The sequence below is a fragment of the Mobula hypostoma genome, chromosome X2 (assembly GCF_963921235.1).
Source record: "Mobula hypostoma chromosome X2, sMobHyp1.1, whole genome shotgun sequence".
In the NCBI taxonomy this organism is placed as follows: Eukaryota; Metazoa; Chordata; class Chondrichthyes; order Myliobatiformes; family Myliobatidae; genus Mobula; species Mobula hypostoma.
Window position 1 is genome coordinate 49,403,390 of NC_086129.1, and position 23,025 is coordinate 49,426,414.

The 23,025-nt window shown below is 43.3% G+C and overlaps 1 protein-coding gene across 2 annotated transcripts in view; it reads right to left on the reverse strand.

Annotated features, from left to right (window-relative positions):
• Positions 1 to 23,025, reverse strand: part of ncapd3 (non-SMC condensin II complex, subunit D3) — a 228,092-nt gene that overhangs the window by 143,760 nt on the left and 61,307 nt on the right. For both annotated transcript variants that reach the window (XM_063038384.1, XM_063038385.1), the window contains exon 9: positions 9,343 to 9,415. In XM_063038384.1, the coding sequence (XP_062894454.1) occupies positions 9,343 to 9,415 (73 nt within the window). The remainder of the gene's footprint in view (positions 1 to 9,342; positions 9,416 to 23,025) is intronic.

Sequence of the window (23,025 nt, forward strand, 5' to 3'; positions counted from 1 at the left end):
CTGCTGTGAATCTAAGGAAGAGGTTCAAGAAGGATGTGTCATTTCATGCTGACTGCACAGCTTTCATGAAGGATGTTATCTCCAAAGATCATGCCAAAAGATTGCAAGCAGAGGATCTGGAACGCAGTGATGGGTAAGTCTGGTATATTTCACATCATGGTGTTTATCACTTCAGAAAAGCAAAACTTGGTGTTGTGTTTGACTGTGGAGTGACTTTTCAGGAAATACCACTTAATGCTCAGTTGTTACAGGGACTGGATCTTACTAGCTCACTGACTGGAGCATTAAGCAGATTCAGAAAAGAACTAGTGGTGATCATGGCGGATATTGAATCAATGCTTCATCAGGTTAAAGTGCCTGTGGAAGTTGCAGGCCTTCTCAGGTTTTTCTGGTGGCCTGATGAGGACCTCAGCCAAGATATAGTGAATTTTAGAGTGGAGGTAGATCTCTTTGGAGCAACTACATCAACCAGTTGTGCCAATTTTGCTCTTAAGAAATGCTAAGAGGACAATGTTCAGCAGTGAGACAGTGGATAAGGATTTGCTTCTTTGTTGATGACTGCCTGGTGTCAATGTCCTTTGAGGAAGAAGCAGTGTCTCTCTATCATGATCTTGTATCCATTTGTGCTGAAGGCAGCTTTTGACTTACAAAGTGGATAAGCAACAGACACAGTGTGCTATCTGTAATACCATAAGTGCATAGAGCGAAAGACATGAGGATTTGGATCAAGATATTCCTTTGGTGGACAGAGTATTGGGTGTACAATGGTGTATTCACTGATACTTTCAAATTTAAGATCACGATCCAAGATTGACCGCTTACCAGAAGGGGGATCCTTTCCACGGCTAGTTCCATCTATGAACCTTGAGGAATCTTGGGTCTCATCCATTATCTGCTAAGAAGATCCTACAAGATCTATATAAGAAACTTGTCCTAGTTCTGCACAGGGATATCAGTGACTTAGCTATTAAATTAAAGGGCAGGAGCCCCAGGGTTGTGATCTAAAGATAGGTACCCGTGCCACGTGGTAGTGAGGACAGAAATAGGAAGATTATACAGTTTATCACATGGCTAAGGAGTTGATGTAGGAGGAACGGCTTCAGATTTTTGGATCATTGGGCTCTCTTCCATGGAAGGTGGGACCTGTACAGAAGGGATGGTTGCATCTGAGCTGGAGGGGGCTAATATGCTAGCAGGAAGTTTTGTTAATGCTTCACGGGGCTTTAACTAGAGTTGCAAGGGAATGGGAACCAGAGCACCAGAACAGTTAATGGAGAGGCTGTGGAGGCAGATGTTGGTAAGACCTCTAAGTCAGGAATCAAAAGGTTGAGCATAGTATGATAAGTGTCCTGAGCTCTGTATATTTCAGTGCATGGAATATTCTAGGAAAGGCAGATGAGCTCAGGGTATGGATCAACACCTGGAATTATGATATTGTAGCCACCAGTGAGACTTGGTTGCAGGAGGGGCACAATATCCCAGGGTTCTGTTGTTTTAGACATGACAGAACGGGAGGGATTAAGGGGGAGGGGTGGCATTACTAGTCAGGAAAAATGTCACGGCAGTGCTCAGTCAGGACAGATTGGAGGACTCAACCAGTGAGGCATTCGGGGGGGGACCACTGAGGCTGTCTACAAGAAGGGTCAGAGCCGTCTCTATTTCCTGAGGAGACTGAGGTCCTTTAACATCTGCCGGACAATGCTGAGGATGTTCTACCAGTCTGTGGTGGCCAGTGCTATCATGTTTGCTGTTGTGTGCTGGGGCAGCAGGCTGAGGGTAGCAGACACCAACAGAATCAACAAACTCATTTGTAAGGCCAGTGATGCAAATATGCAAAAAGGTAGGTTTGGTCCACGGATTGAGATTCTAAATTGGAGAAAGGCCAGTTCTGATGGTATCAGATAGGATTTGGCAAGCATGGATTTGGACAGGGTGTTCTCTGGCAAAGGTGTACTTGGTAAGTGGAAGGCCTTCAATAACAAAATTTTCAGAGTACAAGTTTGTACGTGCCTGTCAGAATAAAAGGTAAAGATAACAAGAGAAGGGAACCTCGTTTTTCAGGATAGTGAGGCACTGGTTAAGAGGAAAAAAAAAAGGAGGTGCATAGCAGGTATAGGCAGGCAGAAACAAATGAAGTGCTTATGGAGTATAAGAAATGCGAGAAAACACTTAAGAAAAAAATCAGCAAGGTTAAAAGAAGGCATGAAATTGCTCCAGCAGACAAGATGAAGGAGAATCTGGAAGAATTCTGCAGTAATGTATAGAAGGGACAAATTTGGTCCTCTGGACGACCAAAATGGTGATCCATGTGTGGAGTCAAAACAGATGTGGGCAATGGATATAGAGTCTATAGAAGTGAAGCAAAGCGGCATCAACTTCATGGACCCTATACAGATTACAGAAGACAAATCAGGGTGAATAAATCCCCAGGGCCTGACAAGGTATACCCTCAGACCCTGTAGGAGGAAAGTGCAGAAATCGCCAGGGCACTAGCAGAGATAATTGAAATATCCTTAGCGACAGGACAGGTACTGGAGGATTGGAGGATAGCCAATGTAGTCCTGCTGTTTAAAACAAGCTCTAAACGTAAACCAGGAAATTATAGGCTGGTGAATCTGACATCAGTTGTGGGAAAGTTATTAGAAGGTATTCTAAGGGACTGGATATACAAGTATTTGGATAGACATTGGCTGATTAAGAATAGTCAGAATGGCTTCGTGCGTGGTAGTTCATGTCTAATGATTCTTACAGTTTTCTGATGAAGTTACCAGGAAAGTTGACGAAGGCAAGGCAGTGGATGCTGTCTACGTAAGGTATTTGACAAGGTCCCACATGGGAGGCTGGTCAAGAAGGTTCAGTCACTTGGCATTCAGGATGAGGTAGTAAATTGCATTGGACATTAGATTTGTGGGAGAAGACAGAGTGACAGTACATGGTTGCCTCTCTGACTGGAGTCCAGTAACTTATGGTGTGCCACAGGGATCGGAGCTGGGTCCTTTGTTGTCAGTCACCTACAGCAATGTCCTGGATAATATGTTTAACTGGATCACCAAATTTGCCGATTACACCAAGATTGGGGGTGTAGTGGACAGTGAGGAAGACTATCATGGCTTGCAGAGGGATCTGCATCAGCTGGAAAAATGGGCTGAGAAATGGCAGATGGAATTTAATGCAGACAAGTGCGAGATTTTGTACTTTAGTAGGCCCAATCATGGTAGGCCTTACACAGTGAACGGAAGAGCACTGAAGAATGTGGTAGAAAAAAGGGATCTGGGAGTAAGATCCATAAGTCATTGAAAGTGGTGTCACAGGTCGCTGAGGTGGTAAAGAATTCTTTTGGGACACTGGCCTTCATAAATCAATGTATTGAGTACAGGAGATGGGATGTGATGTTGAAGTTGTATAAGACATTGGTGAGGCCTAATTTGGAGTATTGTGTGCAGTTTTGGTCACCTACCTACAGGAAAGATGTTATTAAGGTTGAAAGAGTACGGAAAAAATCTGCAAGGATGTTGCCGGGACTGGAGAACATTGATTTGAATTAATTTTTATTTCTTACATTCTTCACATACACGAGGAGTAAAAATCTTTATGCTACATCTCTGTCTAAACATGCAATGTGCAATTTATAGTATTTTGTAATAAATACTATGTACAACAGGACAGTAAATATAACATAGAAATATAATTGTATCAGTGAGAATTAATCAGTCTGATGGCCTGATGGAAGAAGCTGTCCTGGAGCCTGTTGCTCCTGGCTTTAATGCTGCAGTACCGCTTCCCGAATGGTAGCAGCTGGAACAGTTTATGGTTGGGTGACTCTGGTTCCCAATGATTCTACGGGCCCTTTTTACACACCTGTCTTTGTAATGTCCTGAATCGTGGGAAGTTCACAACTACAGATGCACTGGGCTGTCCGCACCACTCTCTGCAGAGTCCTGTGATTGAGAGAAGTACAGTTCCCATACCAGGCAGTGATGCAGCCAGTCAGGATGCTCTCAATTGTGCCCCTGTAGAAAGTTCTTAGGATTTGGGGGCCCATACCAAACTTACTCAACCGTCTGAGGTGAAAGAGTGGCTGTTGTGCCTTTTTCACCACACAGCTGGTGTGTACAGACCACGTGAGATCCTCGGTGACGTGGATGCCAAGGAACTTGAAGCTGTTTACCCTCTCAACCCCAGATCCATTGATGGCAATAGGGGTTAGCCCATCTCCATTTCTCCCGTAATCCACAACAAGCTTCTTCGTTTTTGCAACATTGAGGGAGAGGTTGTTTTCTTGATACTACTGTGTCAAGGTGATGATTTCTTCTCTGCAGGCTGCCTCGACATTATTTGAGATAAGGCCAATCAATGCAGTATCATCAGCAAATTTAATTAGCAGATTGGAGCTGTAGGTGGCGACACAGTCATAGGTAGGCAGAAAGTAAAGGAAGGGGCTTAGGACACAGACCTGAGGGGCTCCTGTGCTGAGGGTCAGAGGGGCAGAGGAGAGGGAGCCCACTCTTACCACCTGCCGGCAATCTGACAAGTCGTCCAGGATCCAACTCATAACGCAGGGTGAAGGCCGAGGTCTCTGAGCTTCTTGTCAAGCCTGGAGGGAATTATGGTATTGAATGCTGAACTGCAGTCCAAGAATAACATTCTCATATAAGCATCTTTCTTCTCCAGATGTGTAAGAACAGTGTGTAGAGCTGTCGATTGGTTGTGTCGGCAGACGAATTGTAGGGGGTCCAGTGTGGGTGGTAGCAAGCTGCAGATGTCGTCCTTGACCAGCCTCTCAAAGCATTTGCTTATTATTGAGGTGAATGCAACAGGACGCCAGTCGTTCAGACATGTTACCTTTATCTTTTTAGGTACAGGAACAATCTTCTCCATGGATTGTCACCTTGTTGCGGTGGAGAAGCTTGTGTGGTCCTGAGATCCCAAGAGCGATGCCGTCTGGAGCTATGATCCTGGTAGGGTCACCCATGGTGGTAAGGTTGAGGGTGAGGTCCCTGACAAAGAACAATCCAACCAAGACCTCAATGGTGAAACAGGCGGATGAAGGCTGCAACAAATCCATCAGCTCCAATCGTCGTGGTTTCCATGCCATTGGAATCAGTTGGTTGATTTGTGAAGTATTGTGTGCTTCTTGGAGTGCAACATCAAGTACAGGTTTTCCCCGCCATCTGAAGGTAGCACGTTCCTATGAAACGGTTCGTAAGCCGAAATGTCGTAAAGCGAAGAAGCAATTACCATTTATTTATATGGGAAAAATTTGTGAGCGTTCGCAGACCCAAAAATAACCTACCAAATCATGGCAAATAACACATAAAACCTAAAATAACAGTAACATATAGTAAAAGCAGGAATGATATGATAAATACACAGCCTATATAAAGTAGAAATATTTTTCCACAATCATTGCCTGAACTGTTCTCCGTAGTGAAAATCTTGCGCAAGCGCTGTTGGCAAAAACACGGCGCAAACGCTCTCCAGTAACCTTTAAGCTATGAAGCTGCCAAATCATACCAAATAACACGTAAAAATATACAGCCTATATAAAGTAGAAATAATGTATGTACAGTGTAGTATCACTTACGGGAATCGGGACAGCGCCGAGCACACTGATGATGGTGTGTTAGACTGAGTCGTCGCAGGTTGGGTGGTGCCGTGGCCCCACCCTCCAGGCCGCCAACCGATACATTGCCGCGAAGCATGCAGGGGTACAGCGGTAGCCGGGAGGCACACAGCACATCTTTTAAAAAAAAAGTGCCAATTGTGTCGTCTCTGATCTGGGCCGACATTTACGTGTCGGGCAGCACCTAATTAATTAGCTTGTTTATTTCGGCTTTTTTCTTAAAGATGTGCTGTGTGCCTCCCGGCTACCGCTGCACTCTCCGCAAATCACAGGGTGGTGGGACACTGGGGTGTCATCTCGTCATGTTTCCATTAGAGCAGGAAGCTCATCTTCTCCTATGACTGCCTGCCTCGATGTCGAAGGTCGAGGTTCGTCGTCTGCTGTGGCTGATGCGGAAGGCTTGCTTGACTGCCGAGCCTCGCGCATTTTTCTATCATACAGTTCTTAGTAAGGACTCAAACCATCCTGCAAATATCCCCTAAACCTAAGTACCCTTTCAAAATTAAAGTCGTACTTTATAATTGCAGCGAAAATATCACGCAGTTGCTTCACGTTTAGTTCCTGGATGACTTCACTTTCGGTCCATTCGCCACTGCATTCAGTTTCAATTGTTATCCTTTCCTCTTCCAATTGCATCAGCTCTTCATCTATCAGTTCTTGGTCATGGGATGCCAAAATCTCTTCAACATCACCTTTGTCAGCTTCCACAAGCCAAACTCACTTAGTCCTTACTTCGTTCACCACGATAGAAACACTTAATTATGTCTAGTTTTACGCTAAGTGTAACACCCTTACGAACTCTTTTAGGCTTTTCCAATACCTTAGAACTCATCTTGCAAACGGCTGCTCACAGGCACGTGTTTAAGCAATGCCGGCTAGAATGCAGTTCCGAATCCGGGGGAGAGCTGCTGCTCGGGGTGCGCGCTGCCTTTTATCGTGCGCTGATTTTCCCTGCGCGCTGCTTTTTTCTCGTAACAGTGAAAAGACCTTCTGAAAGTGAAAACAGGGTACTAATGTAGGTCTTTCATAACAGTGAGGTTTCGTAAAGCGAACATTCGAAAAGCGGGGGACACCTGTATACATTAAACAAATACACGCACAGGCGTCTTCGCTCTGTGGGCCACTTCTTCTGAACGGAGACCATCATCCTCGACCTCAAGGGATAGCCACGACGACGACAGGAACAATGGTGGATGTTTTGAAGTACGAGTTGTAAGGAAAGATTGAACAGGTTAGGTACGTATTCTAGAACATAAAAGAGTGACTGGAGATTTGATAGAGGTATATAAAATTATGAGGGGTATAGACAGAGTAAACGCAAGCAGGTTTTTTCCATTGAGGTTGGGTGGGACTACAACCAGAGCTGATGGCTTAAGGGTGAAAGGTGACACGTTTGAGGGAACATGACGGGAAACTTCTTCACTCAGAGGGGCACGAAAGTGTAGAATAAGCTGCCAGCATAAGCGGTGCATGCAAACTTAATTTCAACATTTAAGAGAAGTTTGGATAGGTACATGGATATTATGAATACGGAGGGCTATGGTTCCAGTGCAGGGTGATGGCAGTAGGCAGCGTAATTGGTTTCTGCATGGATTAGATGGGCCAAAGGGCCTGTTTCTATGCTGTACTTTTCTATGACTAATGCCAAGCTGTCGTCTATAAAGCGCATCCTGATGTATGTATCTTCACTGTCCAGATGTTCAAGGGTTGAGTGACGAGCCAATGAAGTGGAATCTGCTGTGGACCTGTTGTAATGGTAGGCAAAGTGGAAACAATCCAAGTCGCTTCTCAGTCAGGAGTTGATGTGCTTTATCACCAACCTCTCAAAACACCAGTCCTGGGCCCAGCACACAGATGCAATCTTAGTTCTAATGACATCTCACTTTATTTAATTTTTTGGCTGTATATCCTTCTTATAAAATTGTGACTTTTAAAGATAAAATATACTCATTTTACAGCATCCATTGTAAAACCAGAATATACTGCACATCCTTAAGTACCCTCAAGGTGGTGGTAGTGAGCCACTAAATTGAACTATTGTGCTTTTGATTGATGGTTTTCACAAAGCTCTTGAATTGAGAGTTGTACAATTTAGGCAGATCCAGTAATGATGAAGGAACATTGAGTCCAAGTCAGATTATAATTGGAAATGCTTTGGAAACAATAACACTACAACTTCCCAAAATTAAAATGATTTCTAGCTCCATCACAATGTGCTGAATCAGTAAAACTAAAGAGCAGATTGTTTCCTTCAGCAAGGGTGAACATGCGCCAGTTTACACTGGGAGAAATAGTTCCTGGCTATTAATATAATCGGGTGACCTGTCCTGGACCAAGCACACAGATGCAATCAGAAGGAAAGCATGCCACCATGTTTACTTTCTTAGGAGGTTAATGGCATACGAGTTGTCAATATCTAAGTGCTCTAATCTTACCTCTTTTGACTCATCATCTGGTTTATACTGCCTTCCAGTTTACCCTGCCCTTTTTCACTTTTCCTTGCAAAATATAACAGGTTAACATTTTCAGTATTTAATTTTACCCACCTATTAGACTGGCCTGTTTATCTCTTTTATTACTATAATCACAGTTCTCTGAGGATCATCACATTGTCGTGGTGGAGCAGCTCAAGTTCCTGAGATCTCAAGAGTGACGCTGTTTGGAGCTTAGCTCCTGGTAGTGTCATGCATGGTGGTAAGGTCAAGGGGGAGGATTCCAGACAGAGCGACCCAACCAAGACTTCAATCGTGGAGTTGATAGAAGATGATGTATCGCAACGGCACTGAAGGTTGAGGAAGGCTGCATCATGAAAGGTCCCCAGCCATCTTGCATTCCACGCCACTGGACGCAGACTCCGATATTATCAAGGACCATCTGGTGGCTGCACATGCATCAGCCTCCCCATGTTAACCAGTCAACAAGTATTCACCATGAAGGAAATAATCACTTGAGGAGAGCATCATACTTGACTCAAGTGATCACACTATTACTAACATTATAGTTCACTATTATTTTTGAGTTTTGAATTGTTTGCACATTTGGAAATAAAGCTATGTACAGCCAACTCTAAGTGGCCATTAATTCAGGCCGTCTATTATTTCTAGAATTTGCTCACCACCAAGGTTAAAATGTAGTTTCTGTATTTATCTGTAGACCTTTTCTTTTGAAGAACAAGGATGCAACATTTTTCCAGTCTTCGGCCTGCATATATTTTTTGTTCAGAAGAATGAGGGTTGACTTTATTCAAACATACAAGATCCTAAGGGGATCCTGTCCCTCTCCCACTTCTGGCTCCATTCTTCCATCTTCTCCTCACCTGCCTATCACCTCCTCATCTTGGAGGCAACATGAAACCTTCGGGATGGATATCATTTTCATGGATCATCTCGAGCATGTAAATAGGAAATAAGCTTTTTTCACTAAAGCATGCCAATTGAAAAGATTCTGAAGTGCTGAATCAGGAAAATAAAATTTTCCACTGGTTTTGGTGTTAATAACTAGGTATCTTAAAAATTACCCCCTGAAAAACACTTGAATTGTAATTATACAGTAAAATGGAGGCAAGCATATTTTCTTCCAGAGGTCTACATATAATATGGTTAATTTCTCTTTTCATGTTACGGTATGATATACTTAACCATGAGCATAGCAAATGCAATATAAGTTTCCAACTTCTGAGAATGGGAACTGTAACATACAATTTGTAAATTGTTTCAAACCTTTGCGCAGATGTGTTGTAGCAAAATTCGAAGAACAGGCAATGCAGTCTCTTTCAACTCATCCACAACGTAGCTGCAAACAAAATGCTTTACAAAGTCATGACAACTCATAGCACAAAGTGATTTAATTAGCCACTTCCATTTCTGTATAACTTACAAAATATTCCCCACATTTAGTATATAACTAGCAGAGATCAAAAAAATTAAAGCTAATGTTCAAAATATATAACTCCACATCAGCCATTGTTTGCTTTACAGCTCCAGACATAGATTCTACAACCTTGGTTCACTTTCAAGGACTCTTTTCAACTCATGTTCTCAGTACTATTTTTATTTGCACAATTTGTCTTCTTTTGCACATTGTCAAGTCTTTAGACCGTAAGACATAGGAGCAGAATTAGGCCATTCCATCATGGCTGTTCCCAGATCCAACTCAACCCCATACACCTGCCTTCACGCCACATCCTTTGGTGCCCCAACCAATCAGGAAACGATCAACTCCCGCCTTAAATATACAATGGACTTGGCCTCCACCACAGTCTGTGACAGAGCATTTAACAGATTCACTACTCTCTAGCTTAAAAAAATGCTCTTACCTCTGTTCTAAATTTTGAGGCTGTTCCTTCGAGTTCTGGATACCCCCACCATAGTAAACATCCTCTCCACATCCACCCTATCTAGTCCTTTCAACCTTCGGTAGGTTTCAATGAGATCCCCACACATTCTTCCAAATTCCAGTGAGTACAGGTCCAAAGCTGCCAAATGGTCCTCATATGTAAACCCCTTTGTTCCCAGAATCATCCTTGCTAAGCTCCTCTGGACTCGCTCCAATAACAACACACCCTTTTTCAGATATGGGGCCCAAAGCTGTTGACAATACCTCAAGTGTAGCCTGACTAGTGTCTTATAAAGGCTCAACGTTATCTCCTTGCTTTTGTATTCTATTCCCCTTGAAATAGAATGCCAACATTGCATTTGCCTTCTTTACCACAGACTCAACCTGTAAATTAACCTTCTGGGTGTTCTGCATGAGGTCTCCTAAGTCCCTGTGCACCCCTGATGTTTGAACTTTCTCCCCATTCAGATAATAGTCTGCAGCGTTGTTCCTTTTACCAAAATGCATTATCAAGCATTTCCCAACACTGTATTCCATCTACCACTTTTTTGCCCATTCTTTCAATTTGTCCAAGTCCTGCTGCAAATGTATTGCTTCCTCAGCACTACCTACCCCTCCATCTATCTTCATATCATCTGTAAACCTTGCCACAAAGCCATCAATTTCATTATCTAAATCATTGACAAACAATGTGAAAAGCATCTGAACTCTGAGGAACATCACTAGCCACTGGCAGCCAACCAGAAAAGGGCCCTTTTATTTCCACTCGCTACCTCCTGCCTGTCAACCATTCGCTATTCATGCCAGTATCTTTCTTGTATTGTTTTTTTTTTGTAAAGTCTATGTATTTCTTTATTTTCTTGTAGATGCCTGCAAGAAAATGAATTTCAAAGTAGTATATGATAACACGTACATACTTTGATGATAAACTTTGCTTTTGATCTCTGATGAAGTCTGTGTGGAGCTTGTACATTCTCCTGGTGGTCCAGTTTCATCCCACATGTCAACAATGTGCTGGTTAGTACATTTATAGTCAACTTCAAATTCCTTCAACTGTAGGAAGGTGGCAGAATAGAGGGAAGAGGATGCAAGATGAAAAGTGGGACTATCGTTGGTGGGTAAGACACACAAAATACTGGAGAAACTCAGCAAGTCAGATAGCATCTATGGAGAGGAATAAACAGTCAGTATTTTGGGACAAGACCCTTCTTCAGAACTGGAAAGGAAGGGAGAAGAATCCAGAATAAGGTGGTGCATAGATGGGTTTTTGAATGAGGTTAGAAATAAACAGCTACTGTACAAGAATGCATGGATTCCATTTATTTACTTAGCAATACAGCATGGTAACAGGCCCTTTCGGCCCAACGAGTATGTGTCACCCAATTCCACCCGAGTGACCAATTAATTTAATACCCGTACGTCTCAGGAATGTGGGAGGAAACTGGAGTACCCAGTGGAAACCTATGCGGTCATGGGAAGAACGTACAAACTCCTTACAGACAGTGGCAGAATAGAATATGGCTTACTGGCGTACGATGTTGTGCCGACCATGTAACCTACTTGAGAAACTGACTAGCATTTCCCTACCGTATAGCCCTCTATTTTTCTAAACTCCATATACCCATCGAAGAGTCTCCTGAAATACACTATTGTGTCCGCCTCTACCACCATCACTGGCAGTGCATTACACGCACCCACCACTCTGTGTGAAAAACTTACCTCTGACATTCCCCCCAGTACCTACTTCCAAGCACCTTAAAACTATGCCTCCTCGTGTTAACCATTTCAGCCCTGGGAAAAAGCCTCTGACGACTCACACAATCAATGCCCCTCATCTTCTTATACACCTCTATCAGGTCACCTCTCATACTCCATCGCTCCAAGGAGAAAAGGCCAAGTTCACTCAACCTGTTCTCATAAGGCATGCTCCCCAAGCCAGGCAACAGATATGAACTGGCTAATGGAGGGAATGATGGATAGGCTACTGACTAACAAATTGATTGAAAACAAAAAACTAGGATAAATGGGTCATTTACAAATCAGCAATTCAGAAAGCGTTATGTGCTGAGGCCTACAAAATCTCCCTTCAATATTCTACACTATAGGGAATAAGGTCCTAACCTATTCAACCTTTCTCAAAATCACAAGTCCTCAAGTCAAAGCAACATCCTTGTAAATTTTCTTTGCACTCTTTCAGTTTTATTTACAGTGCCTTCAAAAAGTATTCACACCCCTTGGAAGTTTTCATGTTTTATTGTTTTACAACAATGAATCACAGTTGATTTAACTTGTTTTTTCTTGACAACGATCAATAGAAGAAGACTCCTCTGTGACAAAGTGAAAACAGATCTCTACAAAAGGAAAGGTACGTCGCATCCGGACTTTCTCCAGTTAGCGGACGATTTCCCAACACGCCTCTCTGATGTAGTGAAGAATTGCGTACGAGGCAAGTTACAGCAGTGGTTTCCCATTGCATTCTGCCGGGTGAGTTTCCAAAGAGATCACCAGCTTGTAACCCAGCACGGATGGAAAGTGTGCAGGGGAGCTGGCAGGCTGGATTCGAACCTGGGACCTTTCATCCCGAAGCCCGGCGCTGGTGCCACTACGCCACCAGCCGGGTTAGATCTCTACAAAGTGATCAAAATTAATTACAAATATAAAACACAAAATAATTGATTGTGTAAGTATTCACCCCCCTTTAATATGACACACCAAATCATCACTGATATAGCCAATTGGTTTTAGAAGTCACAAAATTAGTTAAATAGAGATCTATGTGCAGTCAAGGTGCTTCGATTAATTGTAGTAAAAATACACCTGCATCTGGAAGGTCCACCTGCTGGTGGATCAGTATCCTGGCAAAAACTATACCATGAAGACAAAGAATGATACAAGAAAATTTCCAAGTTGCTGAATATCCCTTGGAGAATGGTTAAGTCAATCATCAAGGAATGGAAAGAATATGGCACAGCTGTAAATCCACCTAGAGCAGGCCTTCCTTAAAAACTGAGTGTCCGTGCAAGAAGGGGTCTACTGAGAGAGACCACCAAGAGACATATGACACCTCTGGAGGAGTTACAAGTTTCAGTGGCTGAGGTGGGAGGGACTGTGCATACGACTGTTGCCCGGGTGCTACACCAGTCATAGCTTTATGGGAGACTAGCAAAGAGAAGGCCACTATTGAAAAAAAAGCCTCACATGAAATCTCAGCTCGAGTTTGCCAGAAGGCATGTGGGAGACTCTGAAGTCAGCTAAAAGAAGGTTCTATGGTCTGATGAAACCAAAATTAGCTTTTTGGTCATCAGACTAAATGCTGTTTTTGGCATTAGCCAAACACCGCACATCATCAAAAACACACCATCCCTACCGTGAAGTATGGTGGTCCATGCATCATGTTGTGGAGCTGCTTCGCTGCAGCAGGCTCTGGAAGGCTTGTGAAGGTAGAGGGTAAAATGAATGCAGCAAAATACAGGGAAATCCTGGAGGAAAGCCTGATGCAGTCTTTCCTTATACAGTAACCCTGTCATTCCTGGAAGCATTCTCGTGAATCTTCTCTGAACCCTCTCCACTGTCAGTATATCCTTTCTAAAATAAGGAGCCCAAAACTGCACACAATACTCCGTGTGGTCTCACTAGTGCCTTATAGAGCCTCAACATCACATCCCTGCTCTTATTTTCTATACCTTTAGAAATGAATGTCTTGTTTTCCAGCAAGACAATGACCCCAAGCATAAAGCCAAAGCTTAAAAACAACAAAATTAATGTCCTGGAGTGGCCAAGTCAGAGTCCAGACCACAATTCAATTGAGAATTTGTGGCTGGACTTGGAAAGGGCTGTTCACTCACAATCCCCTTGCAATCGGACAGAGCTTGAGCAGTTTTGTAAAGAAGAATGGGGAAAAATTGCAGTGTCCAGATGTACAAAGCTGATAGAGACCCATCCACACAGGTTCAAGGCTGTAATTGCTGCCAAAGGTGCATCTACGAAATACTGACTTGCAGGGGTGAGTAATTAAGCAATCAATTAGCTTGCTTTTAATAACTGAGTTACAAAATACACTTGGACTAAGATGTTAACTGTCCTGTAATAAATTTAGACCAATTTGTAGAGATCTGTTTTCACTTTTACACGAAGGATTCTTTTTCTGTTGATGAGTGTCAAAAACAGCCAAATTAAATTCACTGTGATTCAAACTTGTAAAACAATAAAACATGAAAACTTCTGGGAGGGGTTGAATAGTTTTTATAGGCATTGTACATCTTTTGTGTCGGTAGGTGACCATAAATGCACACAATATTCCAAAATCGGTCTCACCAATGTCTAATACAATTTCAACATAACATCTCAATATTCAGTACATTGATTTTCGAAGGCCAATGTGCCAAAACCTTTCTTTACAATGCCATATGCCTATGACGCCACTTACAAGGAACTATGGATCTGTATTTCACATTATACCACACTCCTCAGTGGCCTACTGCTCACTGTGAAAGACTTACCCTGATTGGATCTCCCAAAGTGCAACACCTCACACCTGTCTGCATTAAATTCCATCTGCCATTTTTCAGCCCATTTTTCCAGCAGGTCCAGTTCCCGCTGCAAACTCTGATAGTCTTTCTCGCTACATCCCTACACACCCCACCATCTTGATGTCAGAAACTTGCTAATCTAGTTAACCACATTTTCATCCAGGTCATTAATATAAATAAGACCATAAGATATAGGAGCAGAAGTAGGCCATTCAGCCCATCGAGTCTGCTCTGCCAGTCAATCATGGGCTGATCCAATTCTTCCAGTCATCCCCACTCTCCTGCCTTCTCCCCATACCCTTTGATGCCCTGGCTAATCAAGAACCTATCTATCTCTGCCTTAAATACACCCAATGACTTGGCCTCCACAGCCACTCGTGACAACAAATTCCACAGATTTACCACCCTCTGACTAAAGTAATTTCTCCACATCTCAGTTCTAAAAGGACGTCCTTCAATCCTGAAGTTGTGCCCTCTTATCCTAGAATCCCCTACCATGGGAAATAACTTTGCCACATCTAATCTGTTCAGGCCTTTTAACATTTGGAATGTTTCTATGAGATCCCCCCTCATTCTCCTGAACTCCAGGGAATACAGCCCAAGAGCTGCCAGACGTTCCTTATATGGTAACCCTTTCATTCCTGGGATCATTCTTGTGAATCTTCTGTGAACCCTTTCCAATGTCAGTATATCCTTTCTAAAATAAGGAGCCCCAAACTGCACACAATACTCCGTGTGCTCTCACAAGTGCCTTACAGAACCTCAACGTCACATCCCTGCTCTTATACTCTATTCCTCTAGAAATGAATGCCAACATTTCATTCGCCTTCTTCACAACCTACTCAACCTGGAGGTTAACCTTTAGAGTAGTGGTTGCCAAACTTTTTAAGCCCAAGATCCCCTACCTTGGCCTTAGTGAAAGGCAAGATCGACCTACTAAATCATTTAGTCACATGCATGCACCGCGGTAGAAAAGACCGGAAGTAAAACCCTGCAACCCGGAAACAATCTCTCTTTACAAACAGCTTTCCGTAGCGAGAGTATTGCTTTATTACTATTATCTTAATTATTATTACTTATTTCTATAATACTCACATTACAACACCTTTAATTCTAAGTTTCATTATTTAATTTTATTTCAACACGAAAAATAAATGAATAAAAATTGACTGTTGCACTCAGTGTGATGACTGGGGCTGAATACTTACTGCTAGTTCCTTGAAATTTGGCTCATAACTACAGCCAGCCAGTCTGAGACAGTCTGTGAGGTGTCTGTCAGTAAGACAGCTCCTGTACTTAGATACCATAATTTTCATCTGTTGCAGCACAGCGCCCTCGCAAACCTCCTGACAGACTGAATATTTGAATGGACAGTTTCCTTTGTTAGACTGAACGTTGAATCTGCCACGTTTTTCAGGTGTTTTGTTGTATTGGTAAACTGTTACTGAGACACGAGTATAAGTTTCAGAGGTACACAAGATAATGACACCATTGTTTTTTTGTTTCCCAGTTATTTACATTTGGGGAATGTTGGAATTTAAATGGGGAGAAGTGTTGTAATGTGAACATTGCAAAGATAAGTTAATACAAATTAGGATAATGGTAATATAGCAATACTCGCGCTACGTGGCTACAGAAAGCTGTTTGTAAAGAGAGGTTGCTTCCGGGTTGCGGGGTTTTACTTCCGGTCTTTTCTACCGCAGTGCATGGCGGGGGAGCTACTGGGCAGAAAGAACGGAATTAAAACCCCCGCAACCCGGATACAATCTCTCTTTACAAACAGCTTTTAGTAGCTGGAGTATTGCTATATTACCATTATCCTAATTAGTATAATGCTCACATTACAACAGTATTTGTGTATTTATTTATTTTTCATTTTTCTCGGGATCTACTGGGAAAGTCTCAAAGATTGACCGGTTGGCGACCACTACTTAGGGTATCTTGCACAAGGATTCCCAAGTCCCTTTGCCTCTCTACATTTTGAATTCTCTCCCCATCTAAATAATAGTCTGCCTGTTTATTTCTTCCACCAAAGTGCATGGCCATACACTTTCCAACATTGTATTTCATTTGCCACTTCTTTTCCCATTCCCCTAAACTATCTAAGTCTCTCTGTTTCCTCAACACTGCCTGCTCCTCCACCTATCTTTGTACCATCGGTAAATTTAGCCACAAATCCATTAGTACCGTTGTGGAAGTCCAATCTGGATAAAGTCACTCAGAGACTGTATAAGTACAAACTCTTTATTCAAAGCACCCAGGACTTACTCAGTTGGTCGCTGAAACAGGAACAATCTGTCTGTGACTGTTCCTGCCCGATCCACCAACTAACTAACAATTCCCCTTACAACACGGATATATTTGTTCAGATACCCCCCACACAAGACAGGCTGGAGCCAAAGTTATCCACTACATGACAGCCCCAAAAGACAAATAACAAAATAGGCATCATGGACAGAACACACACAAACAGGTTGGAGTGGTCCTACCTCTACGCATGAGTGCACAAGGAGATAAGCATCCTGAAACCCTAGCCAGCTACCTTCAAGAAGAAATATGGCTCAGCATGGCTTAGCACATCTGTTCATCATCAGCAATTTCTTTCAGAAAAACGGGCTGCTATTGTTTAACGAAGTGTTAACCCTTTTACATACTTTATCACTGTAGTCCAAATCATTGACATACATCATAAAAAGCAGTGGTGCCAACACCGACCCCTGTGGAATTCCACTGGTAACCGGCAGTCAGCCAGAATAGGATCCCTTTATTTACACTCAACACATATAAAAGTTGCTGGTGAATGCAGCAGGCCAGGCAGCAACTCTGGGAAGAAGTACAGTCGACGTTTTGAGATGCTGCCTGGCCTGCTGCGTTCATCAACAACTTTTATGTGTGTTGCTTGAAATTCCAGCATCTGCAGATTTCCTTGTGTTTGCGCCTTTGTGAAGAATGATGCAAAATACGCATTCAGTTCCTCTGCCATCTCTGCCTCTCTTATTACAATATCTCCAGCGTCATTTTCTACTGGTCTTATATCTACCCTCAACTCCCTTTTATTCTTTATATACTTAAAAAAACTTTTAGTATCTTCTTTAATATTAGTCACCAGCTTCCTTTCATAATTCATCTTTTCCTTCCGAATGACCTTCTTAGTTTCCTTCTGTAAGTTTTTAAAAGCTCCCCAATCCTCTACCTTCCCATGAGCTCTGGCTTCCTTGTATGCCCTCTCTTTTGCTTTCAGTTTGGCTCTGACTTCACTTGTCAGCCATGGTAATGTCCATCTTCCCTTTGAAAATTTCTTCTTATTTGGAATACAGCTGGCCCTCTGCATCCACAGATTCAACGAACCGCAGATCGAAAATATTCGAAAAAAAAGTTCAAGGAAGTTCCAAAAAGCAAAACTTGAATTTGCCATGCGCTGAGCACTATGCTGAATCCACGCGAATGAAGTGATGTGCGGGCATACTCTGCTGTAGCCTCCCGCCATTTCACAGATCTCCAGCACTCGTTGTTTGAGCATTGTTCACCTCATGTCTCGTTCATTTGCTACTTGCGTTGTGAGTGAGAGAAAGGATTTTAAGGCTAGTAAGGAATGCTGGCTAGCTATGTAAAGTGCTACAGCCTGAAGAACTTAAAAGATCACAGGAGAATCGGCATCGGCTGATGCCAGGGCAGCATCAGCGTTCCCAGAAGAGCTACAATGGTTGCGTCTATACTGAACCTGTACAGACTTTTTTTCTTGTCATTATTCCCTAAACAACACAGTTTAACAACTATTTACATAGCATTTACATTGTATTAGGTATTATAAGTAATCTAGAGATGATTTAAAGTATACGGGAGGATGTGCCTAGGTTATATGCAAATACTACGCCATTTTATATAAGGGACTTGAGCATCTGCGGATTTTGGTATCCGCAGGGGGTCCTGGAACCAATCCCCCGCGGATACCGAGGGACGACTGTATATCTGTCTTGCACTTCCCTCATTTTTTGCAGAAACTCCAGCTATTGCTGCTCTGCTGTCTTTCCTGCGAATGTCCCTGTCCAGTCAACTTCAGCCAGATCCCCCCTCATGCCATTGTAATTTCCTCTATTCCACTAAAAAATCGACACATTGGATTTTATTTTTTCCCTCTCAAATTTCAATGTGAACTCAATCATATTGTGATCACTGTTCCCTAAGGGTTCCTTAACCTTAAGCTCTCTTATCACCTCCAGATCATTGCATTACACCCAATCCAGCACAGCCAATCCCCTAGTGGGCTCAACAACAAGCTGTTCCAAAAAGCCATCCCTTAGACATTCTACAGATTCTCTCTCGAGGTCCAGTACTGACCTGGTTTTCCCAATCCACTTTCATGTTAAAATCCCCAACAATTACCATGACATTGCCTTTCTGACACGCCTTTTCTATCTCCTGCTGATATTTGTAATCCACATCCTGGCTACTGTTTGGAGGCCTGTATACAACTGCCATTAGGGTCCGTTTGCCCTTGCCATTTCTTAACTGACCCATAGAGACTCTAAACCTTCCAATCCTATGTCATCCCTTTCTAATGATTTAATTTTATTTCTGAAACACAGAGCCACACCACACCCTTTGCCTACTAACCTATCTTTCCGATACACCGTATATTCTTGGACATTCAGCTCCCAATGGCAGCCATCCTTTAGCCAAGTTTCAGAGATGGCCACAACGTCATATTTGCCAATCTGTAGCTGAATTTCAAGATTGTCCATTTTATTCCTTATGCTGCATGCATTCAAATACAACACTCTCAGTCCAGTATTTCTGCTTTCTGTTTTAACTGCACCACGCCTCCACTGCCCTGTAACTCATGCCACTGGCTTTGATTAAGCCTCATCTCCTGCCTCTTCTTTCTATAATCTCTGTTGCACGCTATCTCTGACTTATTCCTGTTTTCCCCTTCTTCAGCCCTATCACTCCGGTTCCAATCCCCCTGTCAAATTAGTTTAAACCCTCCCTAACAACTCTATTAAATGTGCCCACTAGAATATTGGACCCCTTTGAGTTCAGGTGTAACCCGTCATTTTTGTACAGGTTGTACCTCCCCCAGAAGATGCCCCAATGATCCAGGAACCCGTACCCCTGCCCGCTACACCAGTCTCTCAGCCACGCATTAATTCGCTTGATCATGCTATTCTTGCACTCGCTAGCATGTGGCACAGGCAGCAATCCTGAGATTACTACCCTGGAGACAAACAACAATGGACCCAGCACCAGTCCTTGCAGCACACCACTACTAACAGGCCTCCAGTGAGAGAGGCAACCACCCACTATCACTTTCTGGCTTTTCCCACAAAGCCAATGTCTAATCCAATTTACTACATCATCTTGAACCTTTTCAACCAACCTCTCATGCGTGACTTTGTCAAGTGCCTTGTTGAAGTCCACATAAAGAACATCCACTGCCTTGCCTTCATCAATTTTCCTGGTAACTTCCTCAAAAAACTCTACAAGATTGGTTAGATATGACCTAACACACACAAAGCCATGCTGATAATCCCTAATCAGTCCCTGTCTTTCCAAATACTCATATATCCGGTCCCTTAGAATACTTTCCAATAACTTTTTCAGCACTGACATCAGGCTCACTGGCCTATAACTTCCTGGTGTATTTTTGGAGCCTTTCTTAATCTGTGGAAACTTAACTATCCTCCAATCCTCTGGTACCTCACCTGTCACTAAGGATGATTTAAATATCTCTGCTTGGGCGCCTGCATTTTCTGCACTTGCCTCCCACAGGGTCTGAGGGAACACCATGTCAATCCCTGGGGATTCATCCACCCTAATTTGCCTCAACTCAGTCCCGAGGGGAAACAAAAGTGGCCACGCCTCTGGAACAGAGTCTGGCCCTATGCCTCAATAGGGTAGGGAAAGGAAGATGGCAGTAGTGATAGAGGACTCTATAGTTAGGGGGTCAGATAGGTGATTCTGTGGACACAGGAAAGAAACTCGGATGGTAGTTTGCCTCCCAGGTGCCAGGGTCCGGGATGTTTTTGATCACGTCCATGATATCTTGAATTTTGAAGAACAGTCAGAGGTCGTGGTACATATTGGTACCAACGACAAAGGTAGGAAAAGGGAGGAGGTCCTGAAAACAGACTACAGGGAGTTAGGAAGGAAGTTGAGAAGCAGGACCTCAAAGGTAGTAATCTTAGGATTACTGCCTGTGCCACATGACCGTGAGTATAAGAAGAGTAAGGTGGAGGGTAAGTGCGTGGCTGAGGGATTGGAGCAGGGGGCAGGGATTCAGATTTCTGGATCATTGGGACCTCTTTTGGGGCAAGAGTGACCTGTATAAAAAGGACAGGTTGCACTTGAATCCCGGGGGACCAATATCCTGGCAGGGAGGTTTGCTAAGGTTATTGAGGAGAGTTTAAACTAGAATTGCTGGGGGGTGGGAAGTGAACTGAAGAGACGGAAGAAGGGGCGGTTAGCTCACAAATAGAGAAAGCTTGGAGACAGTGCAAGAGCGAGGGTAGGCAGGTGATAGAGAAGGGACATGCTCAGACCGATGGCTTGAGATGGGTCTATTTTAATGCAAGAAGCATCATGAACAAAGCAGGTGAGCTTAGAGCGTGGATCAGTACGTGCAGGTACAATGTTGTGGCCATTACAGAGACTTGGATGGCTTAGGGGCAGGAATGGTTACTTCCAGTGCCAGGCTTCAGACGTTTCAGAAAGGACAGGGAGGGAGGCAAAAGAGGTGGGGGCATGGCACTGTTGATCAGAGATAGTGTCACAGCTGCAGAAAAGGGGGAAGACATGGAGGGATTGTCTACTGAGTCTCTGTGGGTGGAAGTTAGAAACAGGAAGGAGTCATTAACTCTACTGGGTGTTTTTTATAGACCACCCAATAGTAACAGGGACATCGAGCAGCAGATAGGGAGACAGATTCTGGAAAGGTGTAATAAAAACAGGGTTGCCATGGTGGGAGATTTTAGTTTTCCAAATACTGTTTGGCATCTCCTTAAAGCAAGTGGTTTAGATGGGATGGAGTTTGTTAGGTGTGTTCAGGAAGATTTCTTGACACAATATGTAGATAAGCCTACAAGAGGAGAGGCTGTACTTGATCTGGTATTGGGAAATGAACCTGGTCAGGTGTCAGGTCTCTCAGTGGGAAATCACAATTCTGTCTCCTTTACCATAGCATTGGAGAGGGATAGGAACAGATAAGTTAGGAAAGTGTTTAATTGGAGTAAGGGGAAATATGAGGCCATCAGGCAGGAACTTGGAAGCATACATTGGAAACAGATGTTCTCCAGGAAATGTACGGCAGAAACATGGCAAATGTTCAGGGGATATTTGCGTGGCGTTCTGCATAGGTACGTTCCAATGAGACAGGGAAAGGATGGTAGGGTACAGGAACCGTGATGTACAAAGGCTGTTGAAAATCTCGTCAAGAAGAAAAGAAAAGCTTACAAAAGGTTCAAAAAACTAGATAATGATAGAGATCTAGATTATTAGGCTAGCAGCAAGGAGCTTCAAAATGAAATTAGGAGAGCCATTAGGGGCCGAGAGTAGGCCTTGGTGAGCATGATGAAGGAAAACCTCAAGGCATTCTACAAGTATGTGAAGAGCAAGAGGATAAGACATGGGAGAATAGGACCAATCAAGTGTGACAGTGGAAAAGTGTGTATGGAACCGGAGGAGATGGCAGAGATACGAATGAATACTTTGCTTCAACATTCACTACGGAAAAGAACCTTGGCGATTGTAGGGATGACTTACAGCGGATTGAAAAGCTTTAGCATATTGACATTAAGAAAGAGGATGTGCTGGAGCTTTTGGAAAGCATCAAGTTGGATAAGTCTCTGGGACCGGATGAGATGTACCGCTGTCTACTGTGGGAGGCGAGGGAGGAGATTGCTGAGCCTCTGGCAACGATCTTTGCATCATCAATGGGGACAGGAGAGGTTCCTGATGATTGGAGGGTTGCAGATGTTGTTTCCGATTTCAAGAAAGAGAGTAGAGATAGCCCAGGAAATTATAGACTAGTGAGTCTTATTTCAGTGGTTGGTAAGTTGATGGAGAAGATCCTGAGAGGCAGGATTTCTGAACATTTGGAGAGGCATAATCTGATCAGGAATAGTCAGCATGGCTTTGTCAAAGGCAGGTCGTGCCTTACCAGCCTGATTGAATTTTTGGAGGATGTGACAAAACAAGTTGATGAAGGTAGAGCAGTAGATGTAGTGTATATGGATTTCAGCAAGGCATTTGATAAGGTACCCCATGCCAGGCTCATTGAGAAAGTAAGGAGGCATGGGATCCAAGGGGACCTTGCTTTGTGGATCCAGAATTGGCTTGCTCACAGAAGGGAAAGAGTGGTTGTAGACGGGTCGTATTCTGCATGGAGATTGGTGACCAGTGGTGTGCCTCAGGGATCTGTTCTGGGACCCCTTCTCTTCGTGATTTTTATAAATGACCTGGATGAAGAAGTGAAGTGATGGGTAAATAAATTTGCTGATGACACAAAGGTTGGGGGTGTTGTGGATAGTGTGGAGGGCTGTC